This window comes from Lemur catta, chromosome 1 (genome assembly GCF_020740605.2).
Source record: "Lemur catta isolate mLemCat1 chromosome 1, mLemCat1.pri, whole genome shotgun sequence".
Taxonomy (NCBI): domain Eukaryota; kingdom Metazoa; phylum Chordata; class Mammalia; order Primates; family Lemuridae; genus Lemur; species Lemur catta.
In genome coordinates this window covers 153,786,112-153,812,025 of record NC_059128.1, presented here as the reverse complement: position 1 = coordinate 153,812,025, position 25,914 = coordinate 153,786,112, and the positions used below count along the sequence as shown (strand labels likewise).

The 25,914-nt window shown below is 38.3% G+C and overlaps 1 protein-coding gene across 5 annotated transcripts in view; it reads right to left on the bottom strand.

The window, feature by feature from the left end:
• Positions 1-25,914, bottom strand: part of NEK10 (NIMA related kinase 10) — a 219,079-nt gene that overhangs the window by 67,756 nt on the left and 125,409 nt on the right. For 4 of the 5 annotated variants that reach the window (XM_045537804.1, XM_045537820.1, XM_045537816.1 and 1 more), the window contains 3 exons: positions 18,639-18,768; positions 18,019-18,089; positions 8,810-9,023 (listed from right to left, as the gene is read on the bottom strand). In XM_045537804.1, the coding sequence (XP_045393760.1) occupies positions 8,810-9,023; positions 18,019-18,089; positions 18,639-18,768 (415 nt within the window). Of the gene's footprint in view, positions 1-8,809; positions 9,024-18,018; positions 18,090-18,457; positions 18,769-25,914 lie in introns of those variants that run through there. The other variant, XM_045537824.1, reaches the window with a different exon arrangement.

The following is a 25,914-nucleotide window of genomic DNA, read 5'->3' as shown; positions in this document are numbered from 1 at the left end:
TTGGTTTCTATCAAAATTAAAATTTTCTGCTTATCAAAAAATACTATTTATAAAATAAATAGGCAAGCCAGACTGTGAAAAATGTTTGCAATACCTATGTTTGACAATAGGCTCATATCTGGAATATATAAAGAACTCCTACAAATCAACAAAAAACACAAATGATGCACTAAAATGATGGGCAAAAGACTTGAACAGACATTTAACACATACACACAAAGATATACAAATAGCCAGCAAGCACACGTAAAGGAGATCAACATTGCTGATCATCAGGATAATATAAACTAATACCACAAAGAGATACCATTACACTACAGAGGCTAAAATACAAAAGGCTGAATAATACCAAAGGTTGACAAGGATGTGGAACATCTGGAACTCTCATACATTGCTTCTGAAAATGTTAAACAGTACATTTGGGAGAAATATTTGGTAGTTTCTTTTACAGTTAAACATACAACTACCTATAACCCTGAAGGTCTATTTCTAGGTATTTATCTAAGAGAAATGAAAACCTAACCATACGACTTATGTGTAAAAGTTCATAACATTCTTACTTATAAAACTCCAAATCTGGAAACAATGTAAGTGTTCATCAATAGGAGAACAGAGAACCAAGTTATGGTGTATTCATACAAGTTAACACCACCTAGCACTGTAAACAAATTACCAACACAACAATCTCACAGACATTATGTCACAAGAAAGAAGCCAGATACTAAAGAGTGCATGTGTTTGATTTATACGAAGTCAAACAACAGGCAAAAGCAATCTATAGTGACAGAAATCACAACAGTCTTTGTCCTTGGCCAGGGAATTGTATAGAAGAGTCAAGGGGAACTTTCTGAGGTGAGGTAAAGGTTCTGATTCTTGTTTTGGGTGGTTACACATGTGTCAAAAGTCATTGAGCTAGGCACTTAACATTTGTATATTTTACTGTATGTAAATTAGATGTCACTAAAATAAAGAATTGTAGTGTGGATGCGAGAATTGTGTCTATATCTGTATAGGAGTCTTTAAGGCACTGCTTTATTTTCTTAAAACATTACAAGCATAGAACATTTCCCAAACAAGTCATGATTTTTTCTGGTACTTCATTCCCTGCATCATTACTTGCTGAATTTTCACAGCCTTGGGGGAAATTCAGTCAACAATTAACCAGACAATAAAAGCAAAGATGTTCACAAAAATACTGTCCTTTTAAAATACATCATTTTCTACGTGGCTTAATTTAATCTCCTAGCAGAGGACTGCAAATACATGCCTTTACTAGTGTGCTCAACAATTGTAAATGACATATGGTATAATAAAAATAAAGCAACTCAGATAAATAAATAGCACTTTTTAAAAAATTTCCACCAAGAAAATTAGAATATGTATGCTTGCATATCTGTTCAATTGTTAAAGACATCTGAGAATTTAAGAAAAACATAAAATATCTGTGAAAGTTTGCTAAGAAAACGTACAGATCAAATGTTATTTAAAAAAACTATAAGAATGCCATAATAAAGAAGTGAAATTATGAAGGGTTTGTGAATTTAAAAAATAATCTTTTCTGATAAGTGCTCTACCAGCTGCCTTGTCCTTCAAAGTAGAAGGAATTTAAGATGATACTCACGTGTTCCATATTTTGACTGTTAGACTATATCAGATGATCATAGAAATCTTTGTTTTAATTCACCAAAAGCTTAAAGGAAATTTCCAGGACTCAACTATATGAACATTTACTTGTCATCTTAAGCATGGGTTATGTTTAAAATATTTAACACATCCAAGATCAGATGTGCTTTTTTGAAAGTTAATTTTGGTAGGGATGTAGAGGACGGCTAAGGGAGAGAGATGACCCTAGATAATCTGAGTGGAACTGATTCAATCAGTTGGCAGGTCTTCAAGGCAGAGCTGAGGCTTCTCTGAGAGGAGTAAGAAATTCAGCCTATGGACAGCAGCTTCAGCCCATGCCCAAGGTTTCCAGTCTGCTCTTCCTGCCGAATCTCCCTATGGATTTTGTCTTGCCAGTCCCCATAATCACATAAGCCAATTCCTTGCAACAAATCTCTTAATATGTATCTCTTCTTGGTTCTCTTTCACACACTTTGTGCAGGACTGTCTTGTGCATGGCATAATATCAGCATCTCTGGCTGCCACCCCTTAAATACCAACAGCATTCAAAGTCACAGTGATAAACAACAATGACATGACACTCACCAACCCCCAACACACACATTTCCTAATATTACCTGGTAGAAAGTGCAGAGGTGGTATACTGACTGAATCCCTGGTAGAGGTGAAGAGACAAGAGGCAAGAAAGTTGGATATTGCAATGATCCAATGCAAGATAATAAGAATGAAAATTGAAAGGATAAGATGGATTTGTCGAACATTTCAAAGACAGAATTGGTAAAACTTGCTAAGAAAATGAATGTAAGGATTTGAGGAGCGTGAACTGAAGATGTCAAGGTTCCAACAAAGGTGAGGAGAAGGTAGAACACTACTGGGTCGAGGGAGGAGAATCCATTCACCGTGGGACTTGCTGAGTATGAGTACTTGTCAGGCATGCAGGTGAATGTCCAGTTCAAAATTTAGGTCTGGCACGCAGGAGAGGGTGAGATCAGACAGGTAGCTTTAGGGGTAGTAGCTTTGGGGGTCTTCAGCAAATGGGTATGGAAATTATGCTGTAAAACACATCCCAATACATTTTGCCTTCTCAGAAAATTTTGTGCATGTCTCCTCCCAGAGCTCTTCTACTTCTGAAACCAGGCCATGAGGCCAAGGCTTATAGACCTAAGAGAAGATAGGGGTGAAGAATACCTGGGGAAAGAGAAGGATGTGATGGATGGAAGGGCAGCTTCTGGCAGACAGGATGAGAACTGGAAAGTTCTTCTAAAGCTCAAAGGAGGAGCCTGGCAGAAGGAAGAGAAAATGAGAGGGCAGGTACAAATACCTTGTTTTTCCTCTTTACACCTCACTCCAGAGCTGAGCTGAACCTTGGGATTAGAGTTGGGAATTTGATAGAGATACACAGAGGGTTTGAGGGTGGAAATCCAGGTGTATCCAGAAAAGGCTAGGAGCTTCGAAGAAGCTCTGTGATCATCACAAGGCTATATACTATGTGGTTGATAAGGCCACGTAACATAAGGCCCGTGAGAACAGAGATGTTGTCTGTTTTGCCTACTATAGTATCCCTTGTACCTAGAATAGTGCTTGACACCTATTAGGCACTCAATAAATACTTCCTGCGTGAATAATTGAGTGACAGGCAGGGACACAAAAGTAGGAAAGAATGAAGAAGGTACCTGAGCTGAAGGTTCCTTAAGCTGAGGTAGTGCCCACTCCCAGGTAGCTCAGCATGGGCTGTGTGTGGGTGGCATGGATGGGAATCCGAAGCTCCCATGTGTCTCAGTGGGAATGAAGATGGCTATGGTGCTGGCAGGCATGTTCACCAGACCATCACTGCACTGGGGGTCACAGAGCAGACTGCTTAAATGAAGGATGCCAAGGAAGTCACAATCAGGCTTCAGAAAAGCAGGAATAATGACCCAAAAGTGGGAGTTGAGGCATCATGGTTCATTCACGGGGCTTAAACTATGATGAGAAAAGAGGCCATGAGTTATAGATGCCATAAACATTTAACAAGGACAGAAGTCAGTGTCCCAGAATCACAGAGGTGGGTTTATATTAATATCATCTAAGGCCAGCAGAGGCCAAGAGAGGAAAGCAGCATGAAGAGTCCTTTCCCCTCTCCCATCAACATGGGGATGGCTTAAGCTTACTCCTGCATTCAGCTGCCATGGGAAGAGGATATAGAGACGAGAACCCTTGAAATGGAAAAGAAACTTTTAGACAAAAAGAGATTGATATAGTTGATACTGACTATATCTATCATTTTCTGTCATCAGTATGAATAGCGGTTCAAAATAAAATGATATATGATCATAGAAAATAATGTTCCCATCTTATACAACCAATTTTTACCCAAATTCATATAAAATGAAAAACCATGGGGCTAGATGGAGCTCACTCAAGAGAAGAGCAAGAAGAGAAGCAAAACATCTAAAGTTAAGAGGCCAGAGCTGGTAGAGAAACCAAAAAACAGTATTCAGAGAGGTAAGATGGAAACCAGGACAGAGGAATGGAGTGGAAACCACAGAAGAAAAAAATTTAAAAAAGAGTATGTATAATAAGCAAGAATTAGCCTTTAGTTTGGCAATTTGGTTTTTAGGTACCTTAGAGAAATTCAAGGTTTTGGTCCAAACAACCCACAGGATTGAATACAAACACCTTAACACCTTTACAAACTTCCACCATCTAGCACCAGCCTACTTTCCCAGACTTTTCAACCTAGACATATAAAAATATGCATTGTAAATCAGCAGATTTCACTTTCACTGGGGCCATCACTAACCAGCTGGGAGGCCTTGGACAAGTCTCAACTTCTCCTGGTTTCCCTTTCCTTATCTATTAAATTAAAACATAAAACAACACTATTTCTAAGTTTGATTATTAGTCCTAAGTGAGCTAAGCTGTTATATCGGGAGTTCCTGTACTTTTACTATTATTTTCCATCCAGGAGTGACTTCCTTAACTAGATACCAAGACCCTATTTTCCCTTTGCTCTGGGAGCCTAGCTGAACTATCACCTACACATCTCATTTATTTACTCAGACTGTCTAGAATCATTAGAAATTTCCTCCTGCTTATGCATATCTATCTTGTCTTCTCAAGTAGATTATAAGCTACTTTACAACTGGTACCATTGTTTATAATTTTTATAAGCTTCAAAATACCAAGCATAATGCCTTACATTCATAAGATATCTAATAAATCCTTGCTTTTCATTATTAATTATACATTACAAGCATTTGTAATTTTTCTCTTTTGTTTTATTCCCTGATATGCTTATGGATATGAAAGCAGTTGTCCAAACTGAACAAATTTGCTAAACCAGTAAAAAGAAATTATCATTCAGCTTTAAAACAGGAGTAGTAAACTTCCTGTTAAATATCATTGGAAGAAAGTGGTAATCCCTGCAAATTTCACGCTGCAATAACATTCTTCTCTCATGATACTCTTCATTCTCTCTCTGGAACATTCAACTTTGCTCCCTTTGTACACAAACAAATATGCTTTATTCACCCATGTAAATATTAAAGTCTAAAGCTATATCCACAAAATGCCAATAATCTGAATGGAATTGGAGCTTTCCATTGATTCTCCAGGTTTTTCCAAGCTGAATTTTTTTAATGTTCATCCTTGTATCTGCTCTTGAAGACCTAAGCAATATACTCCTCAGAAATGTCTGTAACTGATTTTTCTGTCTGGCATATATGATAATACCTAAACGGTAATGATTCTGTGTGTTGAACACATTTTCTATAGTGATCATGAGTTTTACTATTACAGTGCCACAATATCCTCTGTATTATAATATCCTTTCAGTTATTACACATTTAAGTAAAAATTTTACCACATTACACTGGTTGATTCTTATTATTCTCAACTCTGTGCTCTCCTTATGATCTCTTATTTTAAATCATAAGAATTAGAAAAAGCTTGACATTCTTCAAAAGGAAGGTCTTGTTTCACTTTCATAGTGGGTAGACTGCAGTATACAAGAATGAACTTTAATAATGAAGACTTCTTTGTCCTTCTGAAATATATATGAATACTTATCTTTACTAGCTTATTATGAAAATTTCCATAATTAAGAATAAGCTAAAATGTGAAAGTAAATAGTATACTACCCCATGAGATAGGAGCCTTTAATGTTTCCTAACAATTGTTTGCTTAGGCACTAATTTGCAAAATTTCAGTAATTCACAATGGATCGCCTTATTGGTTCTGGGAATTCATAAAGTTCTACTGAAACCACTAATTTCTTTTTCCTTTGACTATTATTTATCATTGGATTATATAATGGCATTATTAATATTAACTGCTCTAGGAGAACATGCCACTATATTTGAAATGAAATAATCACAACACTGCTTTAAAAAAGAGTCATAAAATTTTACACTTATAATTTTTCTGCCAGCAGTGGTATAGATGTGAGTTTAAAAAAATAATAATTGGTTCCCAGTGAGGATAATGCCAATTAACTGCATGCTGTCTTTTGCTGAAATGCAGTCATATTTCCTTCTTGGTTCTTTAATAAAGATGCATTTTTTTCCTTTTAGTTAACATTTGATTAATCTTGAAGTGAAAAATTACCAGTATACTTAAAATAGTTCAAGAGGAGAAGGTATTTTATGAATATTTAAAGGAGGAATATAAACTTTGCTTTTAAGAAAGGATGTCTCCTCTGTGGTCCACAAAAGACAGAATGCTCCCTGAGGGCACTGAGGCTGGCTAGCAGTAGGTGTGCCATAAATGTGTATTAACTGCATATCTGACACACATGGATTTAATGACAGTGACCACTTGGACAAATTACCAACAAACTATTCTTCTGCTACCTTATAATTTTATGCCACTTCAAAAATTGCACAGTACATTCGAACACATTAATTTATTTAATCTTCTGAGGTAGAGAATATTTCCCTCCTTAATTTACAGATGAATATACAACCTAGATTTAGAACCTCAAAATCCCTCCCTTGACTTCAGAGATCTCCCTTTACCTGGCCATGGCCTGAGAGCCAGATTTTTATAGCCAAAATGGCTCTCCAAGTACATATGGAAACATTGATGGTTGAAATGATATAGTATCTGAGATTTGCTTCAAAACAATCTGGGGAAGGCAGGAAGTAGAAAGTGGGTGGGGATAGAGATGATACGATTAGTCCCACATAGCTAATTATTGAAGCTGGGGATGGTACAGAAAGCACTATTTGCTTCTATAAATGTTTGAAATTTTCCATAATAAATAAATTTTTTTTAAAGCTGAGAAGTAAAAATAACTAACTAAATAACTAACTAAATAAATAAATAAATAAAATGGTCCTTCTCAAGGTGTTTTACTAAAGATAAGAGGATTTCTGCTGTTAGATTGTAAACTAACACCACCCACCCCCACATCAGCCACATGGGTCTAATATAAAATGACTCTTTTATATACAACTGGAAATTAGCTAAGTAGCTTTGCAGTGCAGAACGTAATAGAAGGCTCCAAATACCTAAGATATACAGAATAGTTAAATCTCTTGCATTTTAGTCTACTAGGAATACTATATTTGGAACGCAACATAACATACATAGAATGATGTGTTTCTCATGGTTGCCTGGTTATTATGAAGTCAGTTAGTAAAATAACAAGCAAAGTGAGCTCTAACTTCCTGTGTATGAGATTTAACTGTGTTCAGTGAGAGCTATAACTCCAAGTCCTAAACATAAATATGTTACTTAAATAATCATTGTGGATTGTTCTGCAAAATTACAGCTGGGCTCAGCATTTAAGGTAATGAGGATGAAAGAGTTTCCTCCCAAAAGAAAATCATATTGATTCTTCAACTTCTGGATTCCAAGTACCTTAAGGCAAAACCACCGAACAGTAGTATTTTCCTTCTTTTTAGAAAGTTCACCAGAAATGCTGTTTTTCAAGAAATCAGAGCTGCCTCTTTGAGACCAATTTCTTACATAATTTTCGCAGCTGAGATACAGCAGGTGCTTAGGATCCCAGAAAGGAATTTAATGATCAGGTACCCTGACCAAGAATGGGCTTTATGATCCTATTGCCTTGGGCTCCACCCCCAGGAAAGAAGAAAAGAACATTCAGTGGGTTGAAGGTCCCCTGAGTGGATTGCAGCTGGGTGGAGGCCCAGAGCATGAGCAAACCGTGGATCACAGACCATTACTACAACAAAGACACAGAAGAAGGAAATTAAGAAACAGCAACAAGAGAATCCCTGGCACCACCACTTGCACAGATGGAAATTTGTAGCTTTGGCATTCCTTTTTCCAGTAATGCTCAGAAAGTCACTTAAATATCAAAACAATCTAAAGGTTACTGGCAAGAAAAATAAAAAGACATATTCTGATTTGATGCATGGCAGCATTATTACCACCACAAACATCAATGAAAGCAATTACACAGACCAATAAGAAAAATTTTGAGGTCAAATGTTATTTCTGTCTCTGAAGTAACTCACAACATTTTCATCCATATTCCCAAAAGATATAATCAGATTGTTGAAGAAATTAAATGTAAGCATTCACTGCTAATTATACAAAGAATATAATTTAAACCTAAAGAACTACTAAGAGAACTTTTTGATACCTCTGGTTTTGCAACATACAATAAATTATGGATGAGTATTTTTGGAAGGTCAGTTATATTGAATTATTTTAATTTTATTTATAAGATATAGAAATGGATGTAAATATATAACTATATAATATCGAAATATTGCATGTAACAAATATTTTCCTAACAGGTCAGGGGTGGTGGCCCACACCTGTAAACCTAGCACTCTGGGAGGCCGAGGAAGGAGGATTGTTCGAGGTCAGGAGTTCGAGACCAGCCTGAGCAAGAGTGAGACCCTGTCTCTACTAAAAATAGAAAGAAATTAGCTAGCCAACTAAAAATATATAGAAAAAAATATTAGCTGGGCATGGTGGCACATGCCTGTAGTCCCAGCTACTCAGGAGGCTGAGGCAGAAGGATTGCTTAAGCCCAGGAGTTTGAGGTTGCTGTGAGCTAGGCTGACGCCATGGCACTCTAGCCTGGGCAACAGAGTGAGACTCTGTCTCCAAAAAATATATACATATTTTTTTTTCCTAACTTTAGATGAATTTTCCTTAAAACAAGCGTGAACAACTTCAGACAGCCTATTAGTGTGCATTATGAAGAGACTGAAAGATTTGTACTTACATGAGATAGCAGAGCCAGCTCATGGTGACATGTGACGGCATTCCGGTTGGCTTCCATAAAATACCTTTGTGTGCGCCTTCGTTCCCGTTCCAGCTTCTTCTCCAAGGCCAGCTGGGATGTAGATAAGTTGTCTAAATACTTCATCATGACATCCGATATCATCGAACTGACTTCTACAATATCTGGACGGGCCTCCGGATCAGCAGTGAGGCACCTAAGAGAAGATAAGCTAATTATAATATTCTGGTCAATGTCAGAAGCAGCTCATGAGGTCTAGAGAATAAAAGTTAAACTCCACTGTGTATATAGTATTTGCACCCAAGAGAACCTGGGATAAGATGGATATCAAGCATAGCTTTGGGTCTAAGACTTCTCAAAGGGGGCTGGAAAGTTAGGGAAGGAAAGGGAGGCTGTACTTTGCACTTATTCAGGAAGGCAAGCATTCCAGGCTGCGCTTGAAGCTGTTCTTCAGGTCTCAGGATAGGCAGATGGGGTCATCTTCTTCTGTGTGGGTTGGCTGCTTTCTGAAATCACTGCTAGCTCATTGGCCAGTGAAACACAGAGGGATCCTAATAATATAGGCCCTGATGACCACCCTGGGTGCACCAAAAACAGGGAAGGTTTGGGGAGTCACAACTTTTTATCCTTTTCCAGCTGTATATTAGCAATATTAACAGCACTCGATTAATGAGATTCTTACATAGCATGAAATCATAAATATAAAACACAACCCAGTTACTTTGAGGTTTAAGATGTTTTCAGTGTCAAAAATAAAAGATCAAATTTTAAAATTGTAGAAGCTTATTGTACATACACAAGAACAATTCATAAACCAAGAGACTTTGAGAATGAGAATGAGAAGCTCATTTTACAAGTTACAGCACAGTTTATATAACATAAAGTAGGAAGTATTTTGATCTTTTTCATGATTGGCTTTTATAGATTATCATTCTTTTTAAGGCAAACAGAGTGAGCTGATTTGTCCATAGATGATTGGTTTAATTTCACTGAATCATGCTGACAAGGATGTAAAGCTTACATTTTGTGTTTTATTTACGATGAGATAGAATTTCAAGGACTTCAGAATAAAGATTTTTTAAATTTTTATGGGTACACAATAGTTGTAAATTGTATGACTTAAGTTGTGACTACGTGATTATAGGCAGTTGGCCTTGGATGGGTCTAAACTGTGGCCTCCATTTTTATTTTTCTTTAACAGTGGTAATTTTTTTAAAGCAGCTAATTTGATACCTTGCATGCTAATATTTTATGTTATTTTAGAGGTAGAAAATATTAATCAGCATAGTAAAGGGAGCATTGTTTATATCATAGCTAAACACTAATAGAAAGCTATTCTATATGCCCATGGAACCAATTATCAAGGTCATTGGTTAAATGCTTCTGGAATTCACTACAGTATGCTTTTTATTTTTAAATTCAAATTCTCTAACTACACTGAAATCATGCATACTTCTCAATAAAATTTAACTTGTTTGTATTTTGAGGAAAACATCTAATTTTCACATCTTGTATTTGATTTAGCAACCCATAGTCAGTTAAAGCAACTTTCACCTATACTGATGTCTCCAGGCAAGATTTAAGCATTATTAGCACACAATTATTCTTCATAACAGAAGCCAATATAAGACTCTAAGTGATAATTTGCTAATTATTCTTTCTTATTGAGTTTAGTAACCATAACTAAAATACACAAGAGTCTTACTTAGGTTTTAAGATATTCCTTTATCTTTATGCTTTTTCTTTTTAAATTCTGGGCAAAAGACATGAAAAGAAGATAGACTAATGGCCAATGAACATATGAAAAAATACTCAGCATCTCTAATCATCAATGCAAATCAAAATCAAATCAAAATGCAAATCAAAACCACAATGAGATATCACTTAACTCCAGTGAGAATGGCTTTTATCAAAAAGTACCAAAACAATAAATGTTGGCATGGATGCAGAGAGATAGGAACATTCGTATACTACAAACTAGTACAACCTCTATGGAAAGTAATATGAAGATACCTCAAAGAGGTACAAGTAGAACTATCATTTGATCCAGCAATCCCATTACTGGGCATCTACCCAAAGGGAAAAAAAGACATTCTGTAAAAAAGATGTCTGCACTAGAATGTTTATAGCAGCATAATTCACAATGGCAAAGATGTGGAAACAACACAAGTGCCCATCAATACATGAGTGGATTAATAAAATGTGGTATATGTATACCATGCAGTACTACTCAGCCACAAAGAACAATGGTGATCTAGCACCTCTTGTATTATCCTGGCTAGAGCTGAAGCCCATTCTATGTGAAGTATCCCAAGAATGGAAAAAACAAGCACCACATGTACTCACCATCAAATTTGTATTAATTAATCAACACTTATGTGCACATATGGCAGTAACATTCATTGGGTATCAGGCAGGTGGAAGAGGGGAGGAGAGGATGGGTATATTTACTCCTAATGGGTGTAGTATGCACCGTCTAGGGGATGGACTCGCTTGAAACTCTGACTTGGGTGGGGCAAAGGCAATATACATAAGCTAAGCATTTGTACCTCTGTAATATACTGAAATAAAATAAGAAAGAAAATCATACCAGGTGCTGATCAACCAAAAAAAAAAAAAAAGTTCTAAGGCAGTGGGCTTGCACTTTGGTTATGACAGCTACTTATATATCTGCCGAATTCATGTCAAACAAAGTTCACTCTATGAATTTATTATATACAGAGTAAGGCAGAAGATTGTGGAGATAAGGCAGCTAAATAATATGTGGGGTGCCCAGTGCAAAATGAAAATGGGGGACTCCAGGGGGGAGTGGAGAAGTCAATCTCCCGTTCCCGTACCCAGTGTCCCAACTGATGATAGACAGGTGACTCCCCAGGAGATTACAACCTCCATGCTAATGAGATGAACCTGACTGGGGGTGGGGAAAAGGCCCCACTGGTTACCCACTGAATGTGCTCTGTTGCTGTCAGTCCAGTCAGGGATAGTGTCTTCTTTGCTCCACCCCAAGATAAAATAGGGCACTTGATCCACCCTCTGTCCTCACCTGCAGCCACACCCCCACAGAGGAGGAGGGGGAAGGTAGAATACCAAGCCTCCCAATGGCAGTGCCAGGTACAGGGCATCAGCAGGGAGTTGCAGGTAGAGGTGGAGTCCAGGTGGGAACTCAGAGTACCAGGAAACAAATGGCTGGGAAAAAACCCATGCAGGGGAGGTGGGGAGCTGGAGGGATGAAAAGGCTGAGGCTCCAATCCTCCAGGACATCCTTCTTGTCTCATCAGACTTCGTTTCCAAGCACAAATTCAAATATAAAATTATTAAGAATTTCAAGACCTTGGAAACAGAGCCTTAAACCCCAAGCACAGGACTGTTTGAGCACAAGGGCCCTGCATTGGTCATAGGAACATGCGTGGCAGCAAAATATTTGTATTCAAGTTTCTTACCTTTGCTCATAATCACAAAAGAAGTTAAGTTGTTGAATTTCACTTTCCAGTTGAATCAGGTTCTTTATCTACCTTCACTTACTTAACAAAAGGAGTTAAAGCTGCTAAAAATACTCGGTTGAGCTAGTGTTGGTTATGACTGCCATGTGAGAAAAGAAAAAAAAAAAAACTAGCATCTAAGCCTTTCATTAGCGCAGATACTCTAAATTATTAGACTATAGATGTTTAAACTGAATGTAATATTAGCAGCTGAATTATCAGCTGAGCTTTTTTTTAAATCAAAAGAGCAATGTAAGCTACTTTTACAAATAAATAGTTATATATTATGGTAAATGGGAACAGGAATGACCTCTGTTCTCCTGGCATTTAGTCATTCTTCTTGCCCAAGGTTGTTTCTGGTCCTGTATTTGCCTTTCCTGGAAAAGGCACCACCAGGAAGATGCAGTTCAGCATCATAGTTAGGCATTCAGGCTCTGGCTCAGATTGCTGGGCTTTAAATCCCAGTTCACCATTTATAAGCTCTGATCTTGAGCAAGTTACATAGCTTCTGAGTGTCAGATAGCCCACCCATTAAGTGGGACAATCATAGTATCTACCTCATCAAACTGGTATGGTGATTAAATAAGGTAATTTCTGTGAAGTGATGGCACATCGTAAAAGCTCGATAAATTGAAAAGAAAAATCCACACTTTTATTTCTCCTCCATTTCCTCCCACATTTAATAGACACCAAAGTCCTGTGGCTTCTACCTTCTAAGTATTTCTTGAACCCATATCCTTCCCCTCTGATCCTACAGTTAATGGTCTGTTACATCATCACTTGCTTGGATGACTGCATCTCCTAAATGACATGCTCATTTCTTGTCCACCTCTGATTGTACCATAAACTGCTACCAGAATGATATTCCTAACTCTTGTTATATTAGTCCTCTACTCAAAATTCCTCAAAGCTTCTTATGGCCCAATAGGATAAAATTAAAATTTCCAGAATGCCACACAAGGTCCTTCTCAAACTGGCCTTGACCTCTGACCACTCTTTCCCCCCCACTCAGCAACACACCGTAAGCTCCTCCCTGTACCTCTCCAAATAGCACTTGGCTCTCCTATGCCTCCATTTCTTTGCTTACTTTATTCCGTCTGCCTGAGTTTGTTTATAGTTGCTGATGGTATCGGCCCTTTCCCAGCCACCGTCCTTTACGTGTTTGCCAAAATCCCACTCTTTTCGCAGTCTCCATTAGGAAGACTTTTTGGACTGCCCTCAGACAGACTTCCTGGCCCCCTTTTGTTTGTTCTCATTGCCCTGTCTGCATTTAAGTACTTAAAACTCCTGTAATTATTGTATTGCAATGGTCTATTTCACCACTAGCTTGGAAACTTCTTGGGGGGAAGGAGATATGTCCCCTTCACTCTGATCTCCCCAGCATGTAAAATGGAATCTGGGTCCTGAAGGTACTCACTAAATGGATAAATTAATCAATGAATAAATGAAAAAAAAAACTCAGCCAAACAACTAAAGAATATGCCTACTCATAACCCAAAATATTTGGCCACAGACTGTTGGACTCTCAGGAACATCTCCTACCAGAAGTTCCAAGTTAGCCTCATTGCTTCGAAATGACTCCCTGCTTAGATGTTTCAGAAAAATTCTTAAGAGTGACCAAATTAGAGTCATAATGCAGGCTGAAGATTGTCTACCTAAGATTGTTCTCTAATCAAAAGGGCATACAATCTTGTTCTAGAAAAAATTTGGGATGTTCCTCTCACCCCACGTACTTTGTCCCCACTCCACTCTGAGAGACCAGATACAATGAGGAGAAAAATAGAAGTAGAAATAGAAAATAGAGTGTTCCATTGTATTCCTGTTTTAAGAAACAAAGAGTTGAAGGTAAGGTGAAAAATACAAAGATACGTTTGCCCTTCAAGCCAACCAAAAGAACTTTGTTAGTGGTCATGACTGCCTCTGAAACAAAGCACCAGAGAGCTTATGCAACCAGGCACAGAGAGAGAAAAATAAGGCAATTGGAATATTTTGTGCATAAAAGGAAATGTTCTTCCTTTTTAAAAAGTAAACAGACAATACTCTCTTAACAGTGTACTGGTAGGTAAAAATAGTAACGCTGGTACTGGGCAGAACAACAAAATATATTTATTTTCTGCCCCAAACACTTCAGGGTTGCTAAGTTATTCTTGCAATTTAAATGCCTGCTAAGAAAGAAAAGTTTCAATAACAAATGTGCTTATACACCACATGAGCAAACAGGAAAAAGGAAAGATGCTGCACATTAGAAATGCAAACTGTGTGAGCTCTACTTGACAAGGATGTAGAAAATAAAAATGAGAAGATACTAAAAGAGAAGAAAGAAGATATATATGATTAGAAACGATACATAGTTTAAGAATGATTATAGTACACTTTTCCATCAATAGTTGTCTTATATTTCAAAGGCTCTATCAAATTACTAGTGATTGCCTCTGAGCCTGGTGTTTTGCTGAGTCATAAATGACCATTAAGAACACTTTTGGCTTTATGTGCCCCTTACATCAATTTCTTGAAGAAAATAGGAAATTTGAATTTGGTCCCTAAATCTTTTGTAACTTAATTTTTTTAATAATAAAAATCCAAAGCAAATTAAATGTGCAATTGCATGAAACCCATGACTGATTTTGGTTTTATGTCCAATTTTCTAAAGATAAAACTTTATTTGGAATGTAAACTCAGACAATGAGGAGTCTTGAATAACTCTAAATGAAAATAAATTTGTAACAGAATGCACCCTGCAATCTTAATTTATAGTTAGTTATAAAATTAAATTGTCAGTTCTAACATATTATGGCATCTTGTTATTCAGATTTAAAAGTGACCTCAAAAACATTTAATCTGAAGTTCCCTAATAGGTGATCATTCATCCTCTGAAGTATTCTGGTGAGAGTGAACTCACAACCCCCCAAACATCCTTGTTCACCGTGGACATCTCTAATTCTGACAAACGCTTAGTACTGGTGAGCTGACCTTGGCCTCCCCATAACTTCTACGCCTTGCTCTTGGCTCCATTTTCTGAAGCTCCACCAAATAAATCCAACTCTTTTCATATTTCCAATGTCATTCTATTTTCCCAGTTAACTGAAGTATTTTTGAATCCTCTTACACTTGAACCCCCTAATGAACGGAATCAAATTCCAGCCTGCAGTGGAAACAATCCCACTTCTTTCTGCCCCTACCAATACCACTACATCCAAGTCACCATCACCTCCCCGGGGCAAGTAAAACTGCTTCTTCCTCCCACTTTCATTCCTTTCCAGTCTGTCCCCTACAGATCAGCCAGCATGCTCTCTGCTGAAGAAGAAATTTTCACTGTGTCCCAGCTTGCCAATAACCCTCAGTCCTCTCCTCATACTCAAGGTAAAAATTCAGAACCCTCAACACAGCCTACAAGACCTATCATGGGGGTAATCTTTCATTGCCCCCTTTATTCCTTTTTATTTCATTTATCATAATTTGTTTTATATACTTAAGTCTGTAAATAATATAATATCATTAATAACAATAGCTAATTTTTATTGCAAGCTTACTATGTGCTGGGTACTGTGCTGAGTGCATCAGAGGCATTATCTTATTTAAGATTCAAAACAAGCCCATGAAGTAGTTACTATCGCTAGCCAGACATCACAGATGAGAAAATTGGGGCTCAGGAAAGTTAAATTGAGTGAAAGATGAGAGATTACAAGTCAGTCGGTTCCAGAATCTAATGATGTGCTAAACTTTTACACTATAATGTTGCTATCTGACTCTCCCACTAGTCTATTAACCTCAAGAGGCTAACAATGCCACTGATAGCCAGAGAACCCAGAAGAGACTTGTGGTTCTCTTTGCCCGTATTCACATAATCAGACCAGTGTCTCTGTAGCTTTTTCTTTGCACTACCCCTCCCTTGCCCTTCATGGCACTCAAATACCTATGAAAAGGAAAAACTAAATGAGCAAAAACGATACTTTTGTCTTGACATCTCTGGAGACTTCATTCATTTTAGGGTACTAATATTTTCCAAAAAATAAATAACAGAGAACAGGAACAAACTGTAAAGATGATCAGTTTAAATGCATTTGTCTGAATTCATTACCATCAGGGCATGATCCAGTATATGTGGAATTCAGATGATTTAGAGAGAGGTTTCAGCTCATTTCCCATCATATTAACACTGATAATTGCCAAAATTACTCAAGTATTTACCATTAGCCAAGTCCTATGCTAAGGGATTTGCATACGGTACTTTGTATAATCATCACATCAGCCCAATGAGATTGATACTATTATGAGCCCCATTTTACTAGATAAGGAAGCAGAGATGCAGAAATGATGGTCAAATTACTTGTTCAGAGTCTGCAGTTTACAGGATGCAGCCCCAGCTAGGCCTGACTCCAGAGGCTGAAGCTCCTAAGACTGCAGGCCAGTACTGTGCCAAAGAAGGAAAGGTTCCACATGGAATCCCACAAACAGGTGAGGAGTAACTATTAGTACAAACAATGGGCTGGGAGGAGAAAGTGAAGGGAAAGGGGCACAACCACAGTAATAAATCTATTACATTCCATCAGGGCTAAGTGCTGGGACGGATTTCAGAACACGCTTTAGGAGACTCGGGAAGGGGAATGGAAAACGATTCTATCTGGGGTGATCTAGGGTTTCTATAATCCAGAATACTGAGGATTTGGCTTAGCTTGATGGGATGGAGAAATAATCTTGGGGCAACTTAAGTACCTAAGATGGTCCAGAAGTATTAATCAGCCAGATAAACAAGAGTCACTTATTGAAACAACCAATATTTATTAAGGCTCTACTTTGTGCCAGGCACTGCTCTGGGCACCAAACAGCTGTGAACTAAACTGACCAAGTCCCTGCTCTTGAGTTTACGTTTTGGTGGGGAAGAGACAGACAATGAACAAAAAGTGTGTATGCACATGTGTATATGTCAGGGGAGATGGGCGCTGTCAGCTAAATGAAGCAGGCAGGGGGGCTGCAGTGCTGAGGTGGGGCATCAGAGAAGGCTCTTTGATAGGGGGACATCACAGCAGAGACCAGAAGAAGCAAGAGCCTGTGCCATGCATATATCTGAGGGTCAAGAGTTCCAGGAAAAGGGGACAGCAAGGGCAAAGGCCTAGAAGGAGGGTGCATGCCAGGATGAGCAGGAGCTCTGTGTGGCTGAAGCAGAGGGAGCAGGAGGGAAAGCGAAGGCATGGGTGAGAGGTCAGCAGGGACGGGGCCATGGGACCAGGAGGGACTGGCCAGAACTTTAGGAGTGCATGCAGATAATGACTTTCATTAAACTCCTATACTGATAGCTGGAGCTTCTGATTTTCTTTGAAAAATTATTATAAAACACATTACCAATTTAAAAATAGAAGTGAAAAGGTAACTGCAGTTTTATCATCTAACATGGCTATTCTCAGTTTCATGTGTTCTTGTCCTGACTTTTTCCATTTTCATGCATCTTTTATGGGTTTTGTCATAGTTACAGACAGCTTTGCATCCTGTTTGTCTTAGTGAGCTTCATATCATATGCATTTTATAGGCTGATAGAAGGCCTTCCAAATAATCATTCCAGTGGTTGCACAATATTTCAAATGAACGTACTACTACTTCCTCTTGGTCACTTCAGTGGCTTCCAAGTAGTCACTATCACTGATGATGCACAAACATTTTTCTAGGTTTGGTATTTATTAATTGTCCCTATATGTTTGAAGTTGTGAGACTAATTACCTGCTGATGGTATCTGTCACTTTTTCAGAGTAGATACCTTCTGGCACTGGTTCATATACCGCCTCCACTATCTGCAAAAGAAAGAGACTGGAGTGATGGAAGTAAAGGGGCCATGGATATCTTTGAACAGTAGTACGTGGCCACAACATGAGAATTACTAATTAAGCAACATAACTTCATGTACGAATTTTAGTCAGAAATAAAACATTCCCACCGAATAAAAAATTAACACCAATTAAACAGTTCTTCAACACAGAATTGGATTCTCCAAGCTGAGTTAAAGTTAACCTTAGGTTCATAATAAAATGATGTGTGGGATAACATAAGATGCTAGATTGTGGGTAGTCCCAACTGCAACTAAAAATAAAAGACCAAAAGTAATTTGATATATTTATTTTTATAATTTTATATAATAAATGAAGACAATTATAGAGGGAAATATGCCATAGCATGTGATATATATTTAGAAGAAAGGCAAAAAATAAGTTGGATCATGCAGTTAAAAAAACAATGCCCGCTTTTAGTTGATGGTTGTATAAAGATCGCAAAGGTCTGTTCAAGAAGAAAAGGAATGGTGTTTTTAGTAACATGAAGCCCTTTTGTCACCCAGTGTTACTTACTTTTGTAGCCAAGGAGAGCATGTTGGTGCTGTAGAAGGGCGGATTCAGAGTTGCCATCTGGTAAAGGATGCAGCCTGCCGCCCAGACATCAGCCTTCTCCCCGTACGGCTCACTCTTCAGGACCTCAGGGCTGAAGTAAAATAAGGATGTTAGTAGACACTAAGGAAAGGAGAATTTGCACAGAAAGAAGATCTAATTTTCAAGCTGTAGTTGGAGTTATTTTTTTAAAGTGTCTGAAACTCTTAATCACTATGTCAAGTAAGCATATTAAAAAGTATCTTTGAAATCTCCCAGCTTCAGATAAATCAGGAAGCAAAATCAAGCAATTCCAGTCAATACATCATATCAACATTACCTAGTTGTGTCCAAGGATGTGTTTATTGCCAGAAACAACCTCTCTGTGATAGGTGGAACTGATGATTCTAGTCTTTACTACCATGAAGCTTTAGTACATCCCTACCCTTGTTGTAGCCTCTTGCTGGGCAGTGTTCATTATATACTCCTGCCTTTGCTTCTGACTGTGTTTTCTTGCTTTGACCAATGGAATGTGGAAGTGGCAGCATGCTATATCAGAGCCTCAGTCTTAACAGGTATTGAGTGCTTACCTTTGTGCTTCTAGGAGCTTCTCTCCACTATAATGAGAAGAATGTGTCCCAGGTAGCTTCTACCCTTACAGCCTGGTCCCAACATAAGACACATAGAACCAACCTGACCTAGACAACTCATAAACCTGCAGCCTACAGAAGAACCAGCCCAGCAGACACACAGACCCGTGATTCTGAGAATAAACGCTTATTGTAATGTGACATTCCTGCACCATTTAAGCATGTGAGGAGAGAGGAAGGCTTCTTTCCTGAGGAAGGAAAAGCCCTCTCTCCAATGGCACTTGCCAAGAGGAGATGCCTTGCCCTGTGATCCCCCTTCTGCAGAGCAGCTGTGCAGGAAAAGCACCATTCTTTCCCATGATTCTCATATGTTTTGACTGATGCTTGTGGAATAGTTTAAACTCGGTAAGGCTTTCAAGGGCTAGCCAAAGAAATCTTGGGCAGAAATGACAGACTTCAACAAACTATCAAGTCCAATGTCTCAGTTTCAGCTCAACGTTTAGACTAGAAGGAAAGCAGATGAATAAAGCAAACTCTTAATTTTGTATTTACAAAAAAAAAAATGCTTATTGTTGAGTGCCACGGGAGTCTGTAGCGATTAGTTATGTAACATTATTACGTGAAAACTTGACTGGTACAGCCTTCCCCCTTTGCTATTGGACTCTAGCATATGAAGTAGGACTAAGACCATATTTCAATATGTTGCAGGAAATGATGAAATAAATCTACCATGTTCACCTCTTCTGAAATTGTCAGACAATTTAAACATTTAAATAAAGTAATCTCTGAAAGTTTATGAGTTTTAAAATTTTATTTTCTTTATGTGGAGGGGAATGTAGTTTCCTTGGATTTTTTGTATGAATAGTAGTTTCCTCTATTATATATATTAACTAAAAAACAAAGTATGAAATGCACTCAACACACATCCCCCAAATTAATGAGCTTGATAATTTAGCTCTATAATATATACTTAGCCCTCTAAATTAGTGGAGTAAGGATTAATAGTGGGCTAAGATTTAAAGAAACTTATAAATTGGCATCAAAACAATCAGGGTTGATATAAATTAGTATTGACCGTTAATAATCAAGGGGCCAGGCACAGTGGCCCATGCCTGTAATACCAGCACTTTGGGAGGCCGAGGTGGGAGGACTGCTTACGGCCAGGAGTTCGAGACTAGCCTGAGCAACATAGCAAGACGTCTCTACAAAAAATAAGAAAAAATATCCAGGTATGGTGATGTGTGCCCAGGTGACAGAGGAAGACTCTGTCTCTGGGGGGTGGGGGTGTGCGTGGGAGGAGAAAAGAATCAAGGAATTACTGTTCTTGTGAGAAAGAAGAATTCCTGGTTTAAGATTTATAGGATGTAGTTGCAGAGGAAAGCGATTTCTAGGTCTCTCAGTTAAGCCTTTTCACATTTACTGTTTTTGAGTTCAATAATATGATAATGGGGCATTGGGGCTGAGATTTCCAGAGTTCTGCTGGTCCAAAGTGTATATAAACTATTTCCTGTAGTCCTCTCATCAATTGCTCACATTAAAGAATGCCTTAACAAGAAATAGTGTTCTCAACAGAAAAAACGTCTGGCTCCCACAGACAAATTTCTCATGTTCTCATCTACTGAGAACTGAAGATTTGCTTCATATTTCCAAAAGATCATGAAGCAGAGGCTGCAAGTGCTCCATCCATATCCCCTCACATCTCTTTTCCATTTCCTGTTTCTGGGGTGCTTTCTCTCCCAACAGCTAGAACACTTCTTTGGAAGACAGCTTTCGGCTTTTTTCTCAACAGACAATTTTTCAGTATCTTTTGTGTAAGGGCACTAACCCCACTGGTGAGAGCAGAGCCCTCATAATCTAATCAGCTACCAAGGGCCACACCTCCTAATATCATGAAATTAGGGGTTAGGATTTCAACATATGAATTTTGGAGGGACACAAACAGTCTATAACAGACTTAATTCTTGAAACACTGCTATTTTTTTTCATTCATTCAGTAAATATTACTAAGTACCTCCAAAGTACCAGTCACTCTCCTGCTTGGAATATACCAACAGACAAAGACACTTGCCTTCATGGTGCTTACCTTCTAGTAAAGAACAGGGGCACAGAATATATAAAGTAAAATACAATAAAATATTTTAAAAGTAAATTATATAGCATTTTAGTAAGTGATAAATGGTATGGAAAAATAGACCTGGATCAGAGTAAAGTAGTTCTGGAGTGGACTGAGGGTGGCAGGTTGCAATATTGTAAAGAATGGTCCCTTCTTCCCTCTCAGATCCCAGACCCTGACACTTCAGTGGCTTCTTTCCTTCATTCATTCACACCCAAGACTTCCTTTGACACCACATGCTGATACCTCTCAGATCTACTCTGCCTTCCTCGTGCCCCTTGGGCGCACACAGATGCTGCATGTTATGGGGGCTCTGTCACAAATCACTGATTAAGATAGGGTTAAAGCAATGGACTCTGTGAATGATTTGCCTATTTATAAATTAGAGCTGACATCCCATCCCCTGTCAACAATGCTCTTACTTTCTTGAATTTCCAGGGCGGTTTCCGAGGTATGTGAAAGAGCTGGGTATCCCTGCAGGACAAAGGCCAGAGCATCTGAAGCAAGGAGATAGTTCCTGGGAGGGACCTTAAAGCCTGTCTTTGCCCCCACGTTACCTCCTGAGGCAAACATTTCTATTTATTTTTCTACCTCCACCTCTGCTGCCATTTGCACTTCAAATCTAGTCACTTCAAGCAATCCTTCTAAATATGTGTGTGTGCCAGGGAGCTTTTTCTTAATCTAAAAGATGCAGGGTTGACTGCTCTGCAACTCAGGGAAACTTTCCGATGTTCAGATTCAGTGTTTTCACTGCATCTGCTGCTACAGATTTATCCTTAATTCTTAGTGAGTCCACCATCATTACACTAGTGACTCATGGTTAAATTTAACCCTCCAAATGATAAATTACAATATTGGACAACTACAAGTTCATAATAACTAGCTTATATTCACCACCAATGAGCAGAAAGAAATACTAGGGCTGGAGGAGTCAAAAGGTATGAGAAATTGGAGAAGAAATTAAGACTGAGAGATATTGAAAAACTATAATTGAGAAAGTATCTTATTGACAATATAATGATATAGCATCTTAGAAGTAGCATTTGGAGACATTATAAAAGAAAATGTTCCCTCAACAAGTATTAGAAAATACTAATAAAAGAATCTTGAGGAGTTTGGGACACAGTGAGGGCTAAATGTTCAGAGACAGGTTTCTTTTATTGAAGTAATCCATCCAATAATATTTGCTTCACTAGGTAAAGATAGAAAAGGGATTTTTGCATACCACTGCAATGTATTAATTCTGCGTCTATGAAAAAGTACATTTAGTTCCCAGGTATTGGCTATCACACTTTCATCTCTCTAGAGTGCCTTAAAATAAAGGAGAAAGAGAACTAACTTATCTGAGAAAAAAAACAAAAACATAAATTTTGAAAGAACATAAACCGTCTCTCTGCAAACACAAGATCCACCATTTGTGCAATCAGGAGGCAAAATCCCATTTGAATTCATGAGGATAAAAATCTGATCTGAGATGACATAATTAAATCCATAAGACAATAACTGCCATTTATTGACTAAAAGGCAAATTATACTGCACTCAGGATGATTCAATGCACAGCATTTAGCAATACAGGATGGATAAAATGCATGTGTGTGTCTGTGCCTGTGTGTGCAAATGTGTATGCGAGTGTTTGCAGTGTGCATGTCCCTGGATGTTTATGGTTGCTGGACGCAGGTAAACTGTTGCTGAGAAATGGATCAAAAATCAATCACTATAGTGGGAGGGAGAATTAATGAGGATAAGGGAAGTTGGGAGAACCCAGGGGTAAAAAGAGTCTCAGTGCATTTTTCTAGAAAGAGTGAGCAACATGATATTCAGATATTTGCTAAGATAAGCAGAGCTTAGCAAAAAAGACTCCAGGCAGAATCGTGCATGTAGAGAGATCCATCCACATCTTGATCTTTTTCTATGAGGTCCTACTTATTATAAGTACTTAATGGCATTGATAAAACATGATCTGGTCCCACTAGATCCACAAAAGTTAAAGAGCACCCTGATCGGCCCTGTGGTGTTCTCCACTATGGAGGAGTGAAGGGATTGAGGTGGGGGAGAGACAGGAAGCTGGGGTGAGCTTCCACTAATGCAGTAACTAAAGAAATGAGAAGAGGAAATCACAGAACTTCAGAACTGATTGGATGTGGCGAGGAGGATAAGGGAAGGGGAAGACCCTCCCCTCCTCCAGGCTCCCAAGTATCTGGCTTGGATCAGTATCAGTCATTAATACAGACACAGAGGGAGCAGATGTGGAGGAAGAAACTAAATCAATTTGGAATATATTAGTTTATGTCTGCCAAATCCACAGCTGGGGCTATCCAATGGGTAACATCATTCTGGATGTTAACAGTCTCTAAATGCCTTCTCCTCAGAGCACGTGTTGTCTGTAGCCTGGCATCACAGAAATGTTCTCAGCTCATAGATGCCTGCTGCCATTAAGTAGATAGTTAAAAAAGATTTGATATCTAAACAGATCTAAGGCTTTTCTGAACACAAACCTCTTACAGAGAGAAAAGAGAATTAGACAACATGTTCATGAGCCCTGGAATAATACACTATGCCACTAAAAGAAACTAGCACACCTTTAACATAGATTTTAGAGCCTGCCTGCCCCTAGGCTGCACCTATGGTTGGCAACTTTATCCAGTAAAAATAAAGGACACCAAGTAAGTATGAATTACTAAAAAAGCACAATACTTGGGAAATATTTATACTAAAAAATACAATATTGGGGACATAAACTAAAAAACACTTTGGTGCTTATTCAAAATTCAAATTTCCTTGGGCCCCTTATATATATATATATATATTTTTTTTTTTTTTTTTGGCAATCCTAGTTGCAGCATTATTTGTATGCAGTCCTTTGTTAGTGCTCAAGTCATCTTTCTTCTATATATGGCTTTCTGTACTTTACAAAAATAGCCAAGCAAGGTATGTATATGGGGCATTTGGCACATTTTTCTCATGTTGCATGAAGCCATGGATTAATATGTCTTCACACCAATGAAATCAATGAGTTAAAAGTTCTTTCAACCATAAGCAACATCTTAAAGTATAAAACACATTTGAATACATGAAATGTTAAAATCAGGCCTAGTTTTTACAAATCTTTTTAGAAAATGTTTCTGTAAACGTTAAGTTAAATATAATAAACGACCTGGAGTATAAGCTATCAGAAATGCCTCATTAGTCCCATAGTAAAGATGGGCCATGACTGATCTCTAAATGCCAAACTCTCTCACTGGGTCACCTACCTCCTATGGATTGTGTATAGGGAGATGTACGTGAGGAAAACCAGAATATTTCACCCAAAAATATATTCCTTTGGCATACTTCAATATGGCTATTCAGAGAAGCTGTAATCCACAGGAATAACCTTAAAAATCTATCTTTTGTGGGGAAGATTTGCATCTGTAGAGAAAATCTACATTAGTGATATAAAAATCCAGACTTCCTTTGAGCTCCACTACTCCTTGTTTGCATCTAGGAAAAATGAACTCACAGGAGAGAGACGAAGAGTTTGACACTTCCAAGGTCTGACAGACACATTACCACAGGCCATCATCTGCTCTTTCTAAGAACTGCTACCATAGGTTTCATCTGTCTTCGTCTTTCGTCTGTTGCCTATAACAGACTACTTGAAACTGGATAATTTACAAAGAAAAGAAATTTAGGCCGGGCGTGGTGGTTCACGCCTGTAATACTAGCACTCTGGGAGGCCGAGGCGGGAGAGGATTGCTCGAGGTCAGGAGTTCGAGACCAGCCTGAGCAACTGCGAGACCCTGTCTCTACTAAAAAATAGAAAGAAATTAACTGGACAACTAAAAATATATAGAAAAAAGTTAGCTGGGCATCGTGGCGCATGCCTGTAGTCCCTCAGCTACTCGGGAGGCTGAGGCAGGAGGATTGCTTGAGCCCAGGAGTTTGAGGTTGCTGTGAGCTAGGCTGATGCCACGGCACTCTAGCCTGGGCAACAGAGTGAGACTCTGTCTCAAAATAAATAAATAAATAATAAAAAAATAAAAAAATAATTTAAAAAAGGAATTTATTTCTTACAGTGTTAGAAGCTGAGAAATCCAAAGTTAAGGGGCCACATCTGATGAGAGACTTCTTGCTGGTGGGGACTCTCTACAGAGTCCCAAAGAAAGTGTCACAGGGCATCACATGGTGAAGGAGCTCATTGTGCTAGCTCAGGTCTCTCTTCCTCTATAAAAGCCTCCGGTCTCATTCTCATTATAACTCATTAATCCATTAATCCATGAATTAATCATAAGGGCTCTTCTCTCATGATCCAATTACCTCTTAAAGATCCCACCTCCTAATACTGCCACATTGGGGATTAAGTTTCAATATGAGTTTTGCAGGGGGCAAACATTCAAACCACAGCAATCTGCATAACAAGATCACCTTCGCTAGCCATGCCTTTCCTTCTGTCTCCTTCCCATAACCTGTCTCACTACAATCCAAGCCCGTATTCTTTCTGTAACCTCAGGATGGTATAAAAACTTCAATCATCTGGCCCTTTCTTTGAGTTTTCATATTTTGTGAGATTCCCATGCA